General features: G+C 43.9%; 1 protein-coding gene across 10 annotated transcripts in view; it reads left to right on the top strand.

The window, feature by feature from the left end:
* DOCK10 (dedicator of cytokinesis 10) overlaps positions 1 to 13,024 on the top strand; it is a 151,295-nt gene that overhangs the window by 17,200 nt on the left and 121,071 nt on the right. For 2 of the 10 annotated variants that reach the window (XM_084529454.1, XM_084529460.1), the window contains exon 1: positions 4,867 to 5,223. The exons of 4 other annotated variants lie outside the window; for them this stretch is intronic. In XM_084529454.1, coding sequence (XP_084385580.1) covers positions 5,059 to 5,223 — 165 coding nt within the window. In that variant the 5' untranslated portion in view covers positions 4,867 to 5,058. Of the gene's footprint in view, positions 1 to 4,866; positions 5,224 to 13,024 lie in introns of those variants that run through there. 4 more of the 10 variants (XM_084529459.1, XM_084529458.1, XM_084529451.1 and 1 more) reach the window with 2 other exon arrangements.

Here is a 13,024-nt window from a genome sequence, read left to right on the forward strand (position 1 = left end):
TGCCTGTCGGTGCGTTTGTCTTTCATGTACTACTCCCTAGAGGGTGCCATACACCCGCTTTCTGCAGCCCTGCTCGCTCTGGAGCGGGTGGCGGCAGCTTTGTGGCAGTGCCAGGAGTGTCCCTGAATGTCCTGCAGTGCTGTGGGGCGAGAGCCTGAGAAATGAGGTGGCTGGATGAGTTCAGCCTCTCGTGTAGTCACAACCACATACTGCCAAGTGGGGAGGTTGTGCTGACTGTACTTGGTGCTGTTAATTGAGAATTGCGTGCCTCAGTCAAGGATACCTCCAGAAGGAAATACGTGCTGAAGTCTCCTGTCATTCAGAAACTGTTCTGAGCACTTAGTGAAGTAAAGGCTTCTTTCCCAGTTCACTGAGGAGTAGCTGGTGGAAAATAAAGAAATGTAAAAGCCTCTCGTGTCCTGCTGTCTCTGAGTCACCTTTGGCAAGACCCTTGGGCCTGTTCTGCCATGCACGAGACCTCGTTGTTTCTGGTGTTTAACTGTTTTGACTGTTTTGAAGCAACATCTTGAAATACAGTGTATGAGTGTTTTTAAATTACTGTAAGACCACAGCTGGAAGGTGTATTAGAAGGCTCTGAGGCTACTCATAGCTTTTAGCAACCGTGAGTGCATACGCTTTTTTTTTTTTTTTTTTTTGTGGTAGCAGTAGTTCAGCCTCACACTGCACTGCCTCTCTGCTCAAATGTGAAAGGTTTGGGACGTAACTGTGCTGGAGGAGAGGGTAGGTCAGCTCTTGAGGAAGGATCCACACAGTCCCCCATCTTCCACATGCAACCTGGCAGGGAACAGGGACAAAGGCATTGGCAACACTGCTGTATCCACCATGTCCTGCTGCTTGCTTTAGGGAGTTAGATGAAGCTCACTGAAAGGCTTCAGTTCCTATCATTCCTCAGGCATGAAGCATGAAAAAAGAGGAGATGCGTTCATGACTAGTTTATTTCATCAAGCAGACTGCTGTAAAGACAGCCTCTTGGAGTATTTCATATTTCTGACCCAAGTCCTGATGCTGGTTAGGATTCCACTGCTTGTTCTGAAGTATCCAAGCATGAAAAGGGACTTTCAAACTTGCGTGCATATTTTCGCTGTTTTCCTTGCAATGCCTTTAAGAAAACAAATTCTGGAGACATGGACTTTTGATGTGTCTGAGGAAAATTCCCTTTGCTAGAAAGATAATGTCTGCCAGCTCCTTTTGTTTTGGAAGGGTGATGGGAGTGATAAATTATATCATGCTGAGAGATGACAGTAGCTCACCAAAACTTCGTTGGTCTTTGTATGCATCAAGATAGAGAATGTAATTTTGCTGTTGTAACTTGCTTGAAATGTTTGCCGGCTACTTGTACAAGCTGGACCTTTCCAGCAGTTCTGCTCTAACTGTGGGTCCCTGCATGGAGCTGTGACAGCTGTCAGCACATTGCCGATGTGTTGTTGGGAGCCATTTGCTGTCTGTACCAGGAGGTGGTAGATGGAATAGTAACTCACATAAGATAGACTTGGAAAAAACTAAAGACTTCTTCCCAGGAGAATAATTCATGCTTTAAAATGGCCTTAAATTTGTTGACATGGTCAAAGTACACAAAGAGGAAGAATAATGAAATAAAGAAGGCTTGTGGGAAGGAAACAAACTTTTAAAATGATGTGCTAAAGGGTTATGAAAGAGGAGTGCATGAAACTATTTGGTAGTATCTTTAGAAAATGTTGCAGTCTGTGGAAAGAAAAGTGCAGCAATATTTTCAGAAGAGACTTAAGCCAGTGCTTGGAAGACAAGGGGTTTACACTTCGCTGCAGACCTCCTGCCAGAGTCAGTTCACCTCTTTGGCCCTTGGCTGCCTGTTTGTAGAGCTGGCATCTCTTTCATGTGGAAGCTGAGCCATGATGGATAGCTACTAGCTCAAGAATCCAGATGCCCTTGACCTCTGCTTTATTACCACAGCCTTTATAAGCCATGGTAAGCGTGACCCACTTCTGCTGTTGCACGGCTTTGCTGCCGCACAGACCCAGCCCTTGGAGCTGCCAAGGACTGGGTCACTGAAATCATCTGGTTTAAAATAACTCTCTTGCCTCTCCGTGTTTCAGTTATTTCTTTTTTAAATCGGGATTCCTCTAATGGTCTGCCTCCCAGCCTGTTCTGTAAACTGTCATGCTGGTGTTACATGGCTACTTGAGCACAGCTGAAATGACTGGTGGTAAAGAAAGGAGTGCGAATGGCAGCGGGTGGATTTGAATGGGGATATTCCTGAGCCCAGCCTCCTTGCCAAAGTCTTCAAAATGGGGAATTAAGGCCCTGCTTGCACAAAGGAGGATTTTGCTTCCCGAAGGGTTTCAGTGAATTCGGCTTCTGGATTAAAGTCCTAATTAACACAAAACAGTGCTTAATGTTTCACTGTAAGAGTAACTAATGCTGTTAATAGTTGGTGCATAAGCATAATGTATGCTGCTGAGCATACACTCACATTTACAAAAACAAAATTTGTGTGTGTTGCATGGGATGTCCAGGCATTTTTATTGGGCTGGGAAATTTCCTTTTTTCCTTCCCATGCTTTGTGAGATTTCCTTAAAACAGAAATGTTTGGGTTTTAGGTTCTTTGTTTCTTCACAGATTGGTGTGTTTTTTTTTTTGTTGTTGTTGTTTTTTTGTTTTTTTTTTGTTTTTTTTTTTTTTTTACTTGCCTCCCTGTGTGCATTAGCTAAGTTTTTGCAGTTCTTGAATTTTGCTCATGGCCTGAACGTACAGTTTTAGCTGCTTTTGGCTTCTGTAGTTTACTTCATTTTGGATTAAGTCTTGTTTTTCTTTGGTAGGAGATGCCATGCCAGGATTATGTCATTCCTACTTGTATCTAATAATATCTTAATCCCCAAATAATTGTAATGAAGTCACTCGGACCACTGGCAGGGAACAGTTTGATCCAAAGACCACTGAAATGAATGAGATTCTTCACTGGGAGCAAAGCAAAGCTTTGGGTCGAGCCCTAGGATGCTATTCCATGTGTGTGTGCACATGTGTGTGTGTGTGAGTGTTGGAAACCAAAATTCATAAAAATCCCTGCCAGCTGAACCCTGGAGAGCAGAAGATGTCGTGCAGGCACACACAGGATGTGCTAGCAGCCCCAAGGTAGCAGAACAGTTGCCATAACAGCCAGCAACAGACATTATGCAGGATGTCACCCAAGCCCATGTTGATGTTGCTGGAATTAGAGTAGGGATTCAGCTCTGCCAAGTGCATCTTCTGTGTGGCCAAGGTATCAGCCTCATTTCTGGAGCAGGCAGGGGACTGAGGGAAACATAAACAACAGCAGCAGCAGGCAGAATTGCAGATTCGGTGCAGAAATCACACAGTTGTGCCACTGTGCTCTTGTAATCACATTAGAAAAGTCCAAGTAATAAGCGTGGTACATGGCCTCCTCTGTAGGGTGGGCACACGCAGCCTTTCAGCACGTGGAGTCGGAGCCGTGCGGGTGGCCGAGCTGGTAGGTGCGTTGGCAGAGCCGCGTGTGGGGTTGGGCTGTGCCCGCTGCTGCTCCTTGCCCTTTCTGGATGCACTCAAAGCAAGCTGGGCAAGAAATAGCAGCAATGGGCTCACTGCTTTTAAAGGACGTATTTAGTTTTCCTGGCGAATGCTTTAATTAAAATTGTGTCCTTTGCCAGAGTGCTAAGCAATTAAACTCTAATCAAAGCCAGAAGAAAACATTTCCATGGAATGCTTTCAGTGCAGTTCCTGCCTGAGGTTGTGAGGAGGAGTGTTATTTACAGAGATTACATTAACTTGCATTATAAGGTTGCAAGGAAATTGATGACAAAGCTCTCGTGGCTTTCGTTAGGAATCAAAGCCTTCTGATGAAAGGTAAATATGTTTTTGGATGCACATATAATAAAGTTATACATATTAGCTTAAAAGCAGCTTCTCTGGAACCATATTGGAAATTTAGTCTTCCCAATGTGTAGGAGAAACCCATTTTCTGTATATATTTTTAGTGTTCACTTCCTCTCGAGTGCTCTTACCTTACGCTATGCACCATTAGCCCACGCTGGGTTTCCAGGTCAGCTGTGTGATTTCCGAGCACCTCTGAGTGCTGCTTGTGTGGCTTGTCCGGCAGGAGCAAGGGCAGCTTCTTGTTCCCACTGCCAGCCTGCAGCTGCCTGCATCCCGATGGGTAAAAGACTAAACTGCATTCCCCTTACCCTTCTTGGCAAGTCCCCAGTGTCTCTTTCAGTGTGAGACCCCGTTAGCAGAGACCCCTCTCAAACAAGACTCCTATGTAGACATAAAAATGCCTTACTCTGCAGAACAAATGCATGTGTGGGAACACACAACAACTGCGCTATTGAGAGGCATTTCAGAACTGAACACTGCTGGTTCTCATAGAGCCACGGCTATTTTAACATGAGCTGGATGAAGCAGTCCAGATTTTTTTTTCCACTAGCTACATTTAAAACTCAAATGAGCTTGCTGTGCTTCAGAAAATCACAAGAAGCAAAAAGATTACAGCCCAAATCCCTCAGTGAGCTCTAACATTTTTTAGCATCAAAACACCCCTAAGCGAAGTATTTTAAAAACAGCAATGCTGCTAATGAGAGCTAATAACTTTCCAGATGTTTGCTATTATTTTGCTGCACATGACTTTTTTTAAAAGGTATGTGAACTGATCCTGCCAGTTGTTGATGGCTGTGTGTGTAAGGAGCAGCTGGTGTGCTTGGACTCGGCACTTTCATACTTCCAGTTCCATGAAACTGGAATCAGAGGAGGAGGCTTATCGTACAAGAGAGGGAGCACATTTTCTCGTGTGAATTCAGAAGCAGAGGGAGAGGGGGAGAGAGAGCAAAGGATCGTAATGCTGCATGTGCTTCAGTTTCAGTGGATCAAATCTTTCCTCTATCTGCATCCAAGCTATTCGGTTGTGATCAGATGATCAGAGCTCAAGGAAGCGATTGGAGAGTGAGCTGGCTGCAGCTGCACTGTAGGCTGTTTTCAGGGACAAGGAGCCACTGTTTTTCAAACATAGCATAAACATAGAAGTTATTTTGTAGGCTTCAGGATGCAGATATGGGTTGTGCTGCCAGCATTGTTCTGCTTCAAGCCTTTCGTTCTGTGGTACAGAGGAACTGTCCACATATTTGTAGACGACGGCGACGAGAGGAGTTGTCACATGAAATCCTGCCGCTGGATAGCGACGATGAAATGAGCAGACCCAGGACTCTCATCATAATGGTACGGTATACTTTAATCAGCAGAGTTGTCAGAATTATTATTACAGATGCTGTGCCATTTATTTTCTTTGACTATGTAATCGGAGGGAGAGAGCGTTTGACAGGCTATTTGCTACTATAGATTATTCTCCTGGTAGATTTGCTGTCTCTGTTCACAAACACGGCTGAAATGTTACTTTAATCTCTCACTAAAGCTGCGAGCTACTCATAGGCTCAAGTAACTGTTCTGTTTGTTTAATTTACTGATGGGTTTTGTTACTATCTGTGAGACGAGCAGCTTTGGAGCCTGTAGTGCAGTCGTGTTTTACTTCAGACTTGGAATTCCAAACAGCAGACAGCTTACAAAATGTTTACCAAGTCTGTTCATCATAAAAACAAAAACAAACCTGAAAGATAGACAAAACCCCTTTCCTTTCACCCAGGATGCAGCTGGAATATATATCGAGTTGTTTGCAAATCAGCTCCCATATGTCTTTGCTGCAAACTGTTTGCAGCAGCAAGATGTTTGCAGCTCGCCACTTCCCGGCTTAGTGAGTTTCTTCAGTTCTGTAACAGAGGGGGGCTTGAAAGACACTGTCTCCGGGAGTCATTTTCTCTCTGAATTAAAACTGGTTTGTTTTTATTTTGTGCTTGGAATAAAATAAGCAGTATAGCTTTATGAGGGATAATGACAAGGTTGTTTTCATTACAAGTCACTGCTTCAGCATGGAGAATGTGCTGACCACCTAGGTATTGCTCTTCCTTGCTGATCCACGCAGAATGAACTTTACCATCTTGAAGCAGCCCAGGTCTGAGATGGCAGCGATTTAGTACTGTGTGGCTCTTACTTGGTAAAATATACATACATATATATATATATATATATATTGCCAAGACGCTGCAGATAGTATTTTTGCCAGTTTGTCAGAGTGATCAGGTATAGTATTTGAGCAATGGAAAATATTTTTGTTGTTTCTTTCTCCTCTCTATGAAGGATGCTATGATCAGGTCCAAAGCACATCCCCTGACACCCAGCTGTAATACAGAGCAGTAACGTAAACGTAAGTGGGTGATGGTAACATCGGAGAATTTAGTAGCTGTCATGAGGTCTGGCAGTGGTTTGAGTAGAGCATTGCTGCCCATAGAGGCGTGTGTTGCAGTCATGGCAACTATAGTAGCTAGGATCCAATCCAAGCTGTGCTTTAATTATCAGCTGAGGGCATTATCCAGTGCAGGGGTTGTGGCTACTGGTCACAAGGACGGAGAGCGTGGATTTCATGATTGCAAAGCTGATGTTTAAGCATCTTATGCTTTAAAATCCAGTGTATGTATAAAACAAACTTTTTTTTTTTTTCCACATCTAATGGTTAAATAAACTACTTCAACAGCATTTAAACAAGTAGTTGTCTCCCTCCCAGTAGTAGTTTCAAACATAATGACTTGAGAAAGATCTGGAAGAAATTGCAGCATGTCAGAGTCTGAATCATCAGTGCAACTTACCTCATCCCTTGCTACAGAAGGGTGGGCTTGGGCAAAGTGGCAGCAAACAGAGCACTGCACACCTTGTACCCCAACACGAGCTAGTGGTAGCCTGGGTTGTGGTTCCCTGCTGGCAAATCCTGTGGGAGCAGAGCTCTGAGAAGTGAGGCTTTACTAGGAGCTGTGGAAGCTTTCAGCAGCCCTGAAGAGATGCCCAGAGGGGGATGCCCAGAGGTGCTGAGCATGGCCAGGTGTCTGCCTGTCATCTGCTGTGTGGTGTGAGCTTTGGTCTCAAGCCCCTCTGCCTGTGGTAGTAACTCCACAAGGGAACAGGGCAGCAGCAGTTAATGCACTGGCACTTATCCTGTCCTTTCCCAGGAGATCTGTGGGATCCCTGTCTGCCCCAGTTCCTTGGAGAAGCAGAGGGAGAGCAGCACATGGGGCTGGCTTCGGCATGGTGGAAGCTGCTGGGCAGCTCGGAAAAATGGTTGTGCCTCTTGCATCTTGCCTTGCAGTTCAGGATGGGTGTTATCACTGTGGTTTTTTGTTTATAGGCAGGCTAGAAGCAGTTAATTGCATAACTATCTAAAATAAACCCTCATCGAGCCTTGCAGGGAGGCATACCAGTCTGTGACGGGAATTGATGGTCCTGGTTCCACTAAAATTCATGTGTTACTCAAATAGGCAGCATGATAAAGAGGACTGGAGGCTACTGCATCTTAATAAAGCGTGTGTTACAGTCCTAACCATTTTTTTTCCTCCCTTGGTCTGTTGTAGATCATTGAAGTTTATGTCTGGATAATACAGTGGAGACAATTATGTAGACAAGTAGAAGAGTGTTTAGCTCAAAACATCATCATTCACGTTGTGCAGATGCCAGGAGCTAAGCTGATCCCAAGTAGACCACCTAGCCCGCAGGTCTGGGGGCAGGGGGTGATCGGGGTGCCCAAAGAAGAGGGGCCAAGAAGTCCCAGGGCGCAGAAGACCCCGAGGCATCCTGACCTGAGGGTGGGCTCCTGTCAGCTGCCGAGCTGGCACTTGGCCTGTCTGCCTCCTTGGAGCTGCTGCGCCCCTGGGGCGTGCTTCCTACCAGGACTGTTAGGATTTAGTGTTGACCCTGGAAGATAAACTGGGCCTCCTTTATGAATGGGTTTTTTAAGTCCCCAGCTCTGCTGCACGTTCTTGCGAGTTTGTTTGCCCTGGGAGAGCAAAGTAAAATCTAAATGTTGCCTTGATATGGAAAGCAATTGTGAGGCTGCCTATGCTAAAATACTTGCAGTAAGTGTACGGCACTACAGATGTGCCCCATCTCCCGTTATTAACTCTGAAATGGAACATCTGTGTAGGCTGCCCTAGGAATTGTGCCTTTAATGGTCATGTTTGCAAACATTACAAATGGAGGAAAAAAAAATAAAAGGCATTAGAGGAAGTCAGTTTGTAGTTCTGGCATGAAAATATCTGACCTGTAGGTATGGTAAAAAAAAAAAAAAAAAAAAAAAAGCTCCTTTTTTACACTTCCAGTTGCTTATCCTGTGCCATATGAATGAAGGCTGTTTGTGCCCTTCGCTTCTGAGTGTGCTTTGCTCACCTGTGGCTCTGCCGCTCCCGCAGCCAGGGGTGAGCCCCCCAGCACACACCTCCCTGCAGAGGAGCTGGGGGCTGGAAAAGGGAGTGGGTCCCAGTACAGCTTGCAGCTATCGCTTATCAACCACCTCATATTTCTGTATGGAAACTGTAGGTGTTGCAGCAGGTGTGTCCAGGATCCTTACTGAAAACGAGGGCTGATGTCTTTGTTCACTGGTATTTTTTTCTTTTCCAGTTTTCTGGTTTAGAAAACTGGTATTTATCCTTGGATAAGGCAGATTAGTACGCTGACGGGATCCATGGAACAGGGGAGAGATGTAAAAAAGACAGAACTGGAAATTTTCTGTCAATGTGTTATCTGGAGAGAATCCTGGGAGCTATCAGAAACAAGCAATATAGGTATTCAGCAGCCACTAGCTAGATGTAGAAGTTGAATATTTGCATCAAATAGACCATCTTATTTGTTACTTATAAAAAAAAAAAAAAAAAATCCATGAAGCAGTTAGGTTTGAGCTATATATATATATATATGTATATATATATATATACACTCTATGCAGAGTATATGCAAATGACTACATGCTGGTGGGTTTTTTTGTGGGTTTTTTTTTTGTTTTGTTTTTTTTTTTTTTGGAGGGGGGAAGGGAAGAGGAAGGTGCCTGAAGAAATAAAATTTAGTTCTTGGCGTTATGCAGAACTGTTTGGAGAGGGAGCGCTAATGCTTAGATGACACTTTGCATTTGGAGCTGATGACTAGAACACAACTTGAGCTTTATCTACTAGGTCACTGATTGTTTTCTTTTCACATGATTTATTATGAACTTTGGCAGCCAAGATTTGTGTGGAAGATAAGAGCACAGCGCAATATTTGAGGGTACGACTTTCCCCCTCCCTTGGTACCCAGCTACAGGAACACATGGTAAAATGCTTCACATTTTGAACAGCGTTGTAACTTGAAGCGACATGTTAGCTTGAGCTCAGCAACAGCGAGGTAATGCTATTACCCTCTCGATTCAATTTGTCATCTCTGAAAAGAGACAACTTGCAGAGGCTTTCTCTCTTTGTTCCGGTTACGCAGGAAGTACAAGAACCTCCCCTGTCACAGACACAGGTTAGCTTCTCTGCTCTCGTGTGCAGGCAGAGCTTGGGCACTGGTGGAGCTGCTTCTTGTGTCACTTTGTAAATGGAAACTTAGTCTTGTGGTCTAGCAGTAGGAAAGATAAAAGTACAGCTTTAAGATATTTTCCTGACAAACCTCTCATCTAATGCTTAAATATACATCCAGACTTGTTCCTTTAGTTTTGTTGCACAATGTGCATTAACTTTGTTTCTAGTTTAAATAGTTCCTACTTTGTTTCTCCTCCTCACGCATTTACCTAACTGAAATTTGCAACATACGCACATTCAGTGCCATCAGTAGATGTCGTTTCTAGGAATCATTTTGAGATCTCCCACTCATGACTTGCTGGTTTTATGGGTAGGGGCATGTTGCAGAGAGCCTCTAAACGGGGAGGGTTGGCAGTGGATGTGGAGGGCAGTGTTAGGTTTAACTCTGTGAAGAGGAGCCATGCCTTGGAGGAGGGGAGTGTCCGTGAAAGGCCAAATTATCCAGGGCTGGAAAGTTCAGAAGAAATACTTGTTTGCATCTCTCAGCTCAAGTCAGAAGCTTCAATGTAAAATAAATTTATTGTTATTTAAAATACATATTTGTCTTTTATCAACATCCACTTTGGCACTTGACCTCAATAGGAACAGACACAGGACTATGTTTGAATAAATGAATAATGTTCAAGTGCAAAGAGAGGAAAAATGTAAAGTGATGCATAAAATGCAATTCTACTTCAAAAAGCCATTTTTGCAGCTGCTGCTGTTGTCTTTGAGACTTCTTTCTTGTGTCTGATGCTCTGTAGACCTGCTGGTAAGTCCCTAGAAATGAACTCTTCCCTTCAGAGGGTGTGCACTGGTGGAGACTGGTGTTATAGTCAGCAGGATGGTACAGGAGGGATGGTGCCCACCTCGCTTCTTATAGCAGTGTGTGCTCTGCTGTGCTACAAGACATTTGGTTTGGTTTTGGCTTTTACTAGTTTAAGCAGCAGATACAGTTTCTTAAACACAGATGAGAATGAGCCCAAAATGGGGATTCGTTTTCATATTTAAGGTCATTGTAGTAACAGTTGAAGTATGTGTCTGACTGAAAAAGAGATGGCATAAAACCAGTCTTTTTCCACTGAGCAAATCTCCTCCATCTGACTTTAATATGATTAGATCTGTGATTTGAGCAACGACATTTTATATTGCTTTCCCCTCTTATTAATGTTGAAGTAATGTGTACAGCACGATAGTATGTGGAATTAAATTGTTATGAATCTGTGAACTGAGTTCCTTTGACAGCTTGTGAAGTCTGTGGATTCAAAACAATAAAGCAGGTGGTGAAAATATGCTCCACAGGAGATGATTTATTTATTTATTTATTTATTTATTTTTACTAGGAAGGGTAGAATGTAGCTCAAAAGAACATAGAAAAGTCTCTGTCAGTTGCAGTTGCTGGGAGTGCTTCATGAAGGCTTCGTGGTTTTATGCAGTTGAGATGTGCGCTCAAAATGCGTCTTGAGAAAGAAGACGATTGACCTGTAGAAAGCTAAAGTAACTTGATTAAGGCCAAAATGGAAAAAACGGAAACTTTAAAAAACAAGCAAACAAAACACCTTGAGGCTTTGGACACCTGCAGCCGTGCTGCTTCGCCTACTAAGCACATTTATAAGCAAATCTATGCATCCACATGCTTGATCTGCTGCAGTTGGCAGCTTTGTCTGCAGTGCTCTGTCTGCTGTTCTGCCTGGCTCCGGTTCTGATGGGCTGAAGCAAATGCCAGCTTTCTGCTTTCCTTGAGTGTTTTGCTCTTTGGGTCTTCCTCCGTGCCTTTCTGTTGATGTTGAAGTATTTCCATCTTATAAAGGAAGAGTTAGGAACATAATCCCAGTGATCTGACAGGCCTGGGATGCTGGCATTGGGTGAGCTATGGTTGTAGAAATCTTACATAGTACATGATGTAAATAGGTTGAGATTATACTCAGTCAGCCCTGTGCACAAATCTTGAGTTTGTTTGTTTGCTTTCCTGTGTTTGTTGCAATATTAAATACATTCACCATGGAGTAGGCAGTAAGGAAAAGAGAAAAATCTGTGTAATAATAAAGAGTGAACATAGATTTAAATGCCAAGCACTAGGCACAAGACGAGCAATCAAAAATAACCACAATAATATCTCTGAAGTTCTGCAAACTCCAAGAAGTGCTTTGAAATGTATTTCTTGCTCAGAAACACAGAAGGCAGCAGAGGTTTCCTGTTTCATACTGTCAGTATGTGGTACAGTGTTCAGCAGAAATGCAGAATGTATTAAATAAACTTTTATGTATCTGTGACTGGCAGCGTGTAGGTCTGCTTTCAGAGGCATTCTCTTTTTATGTGCACCTTGGGCTGCCCACATAGTTCCAGGCTTGCGTCTCAGTTGAAATGATTCAATGTCTCACCTCCCACAGCAGGTCCGGGGCTGCTGACCCCGGGGTGGGTGAGGGGAGCGCGGTTGTGGCTGGTGGGAGAGGAGTGGCTTGGAGATGGGGGGAGAGAAGCCAAGAGGAAAGTGCTCTTTCCCCTCATCTGAAATAAATTGGGCATGTTGCTGTTAAACTTGGGTAAGGTGTCTATCAGCCTGTATCTGTTTCATAGAGATATACACATATATTATTCCATATATCAGAATTGTTTGGTTTCCATGTATGTAGAAAGTGCCCGTTGCTCTATAGCCTCTCCAGCAACCTGTGGCCAGCAAGGTTGGGTGACGTGGCCCGGTACAACAGGAGTCATTTCACTTCCCTTTCCCTAATACCAGCTCCTGAGTTGTTCCGCTTCAAACAGAAAGCCTGTGTGGCTGCTGACAGGGCCAGAGCTGTGGCAGAAAGACAAACTGAGGAATATGTGCTATGAGCATATCTGTGCTTTAAAATCACATGATTACTGTATGTGCTGTAAAGCCTGGTCTACTGCTTTGCATCCCAAGAGAGCTGCCACCTGATTTCTAAGAACTCTCAAGAGATTGACTTCTAGGTTACGTTTCCTGTATCATTTTGTCCTTTTGATGAAAGGCACGGCCTCTTTTTGACTATTAGGTGACTGCTGTCGGTCTGTGGGTGCATACAGATGACTTCCAGGTCACGATGCCTCCTGCAGCTTAAGAGTAACTGCATAAACACAGGTGAATGGTTTTGCTCTTCCCTTAACTAAAGGTTATAAGGTGCGTAAAGGCAGGACACAGGATTTCATTACTAAGGCTAAGCAGACTTTCAGTGCATTTAATCCTTTCAGCTAGCACTAATTGGCAACTCTGTTTTTGTGAGCATGTGAAACAAGAAATGAAGTCTCTGCCAAGGTGCTCAAGTAACTGAATTATTGCTCACTGCAGCGCTGTTGCTTCAGGAACACAGAAGCAGGCACGGTGTCATCAAAGTGTCTGGAGCTAAGGAAAGAGGAGTGTCTGCAAAATACAGGAGCAGTTTCTGGTCTTCCAGCTTTTGAATCACTTCCTCTGAATAACCAAGTCTGTAGCCTGAATTATTGCGTGGAGAGAGGCGTGCCATGGTAGAGAAAGGGTTAGAAATCAGCATCAAAAAACATGTCGCTATTTAATAATTAAGGATGTTTTGGGTGGCAAGGGGCTGGCATCATCGTGGGGCACTATTCCATGTCCAGACCAGCCTAGGCTGGCT

Source organism: Aythya ferina (genome assembly GCF_964211825.1).
Source record: "Aythya ferina genome assembly, chromosome: 9".
In the NCBI taxonomy this organism is placed as follows: Eukaryota; Metazoa; Chordata; class Aves; order Anseriformes; family Anatidae; genus Aythya; species Aythya ferina.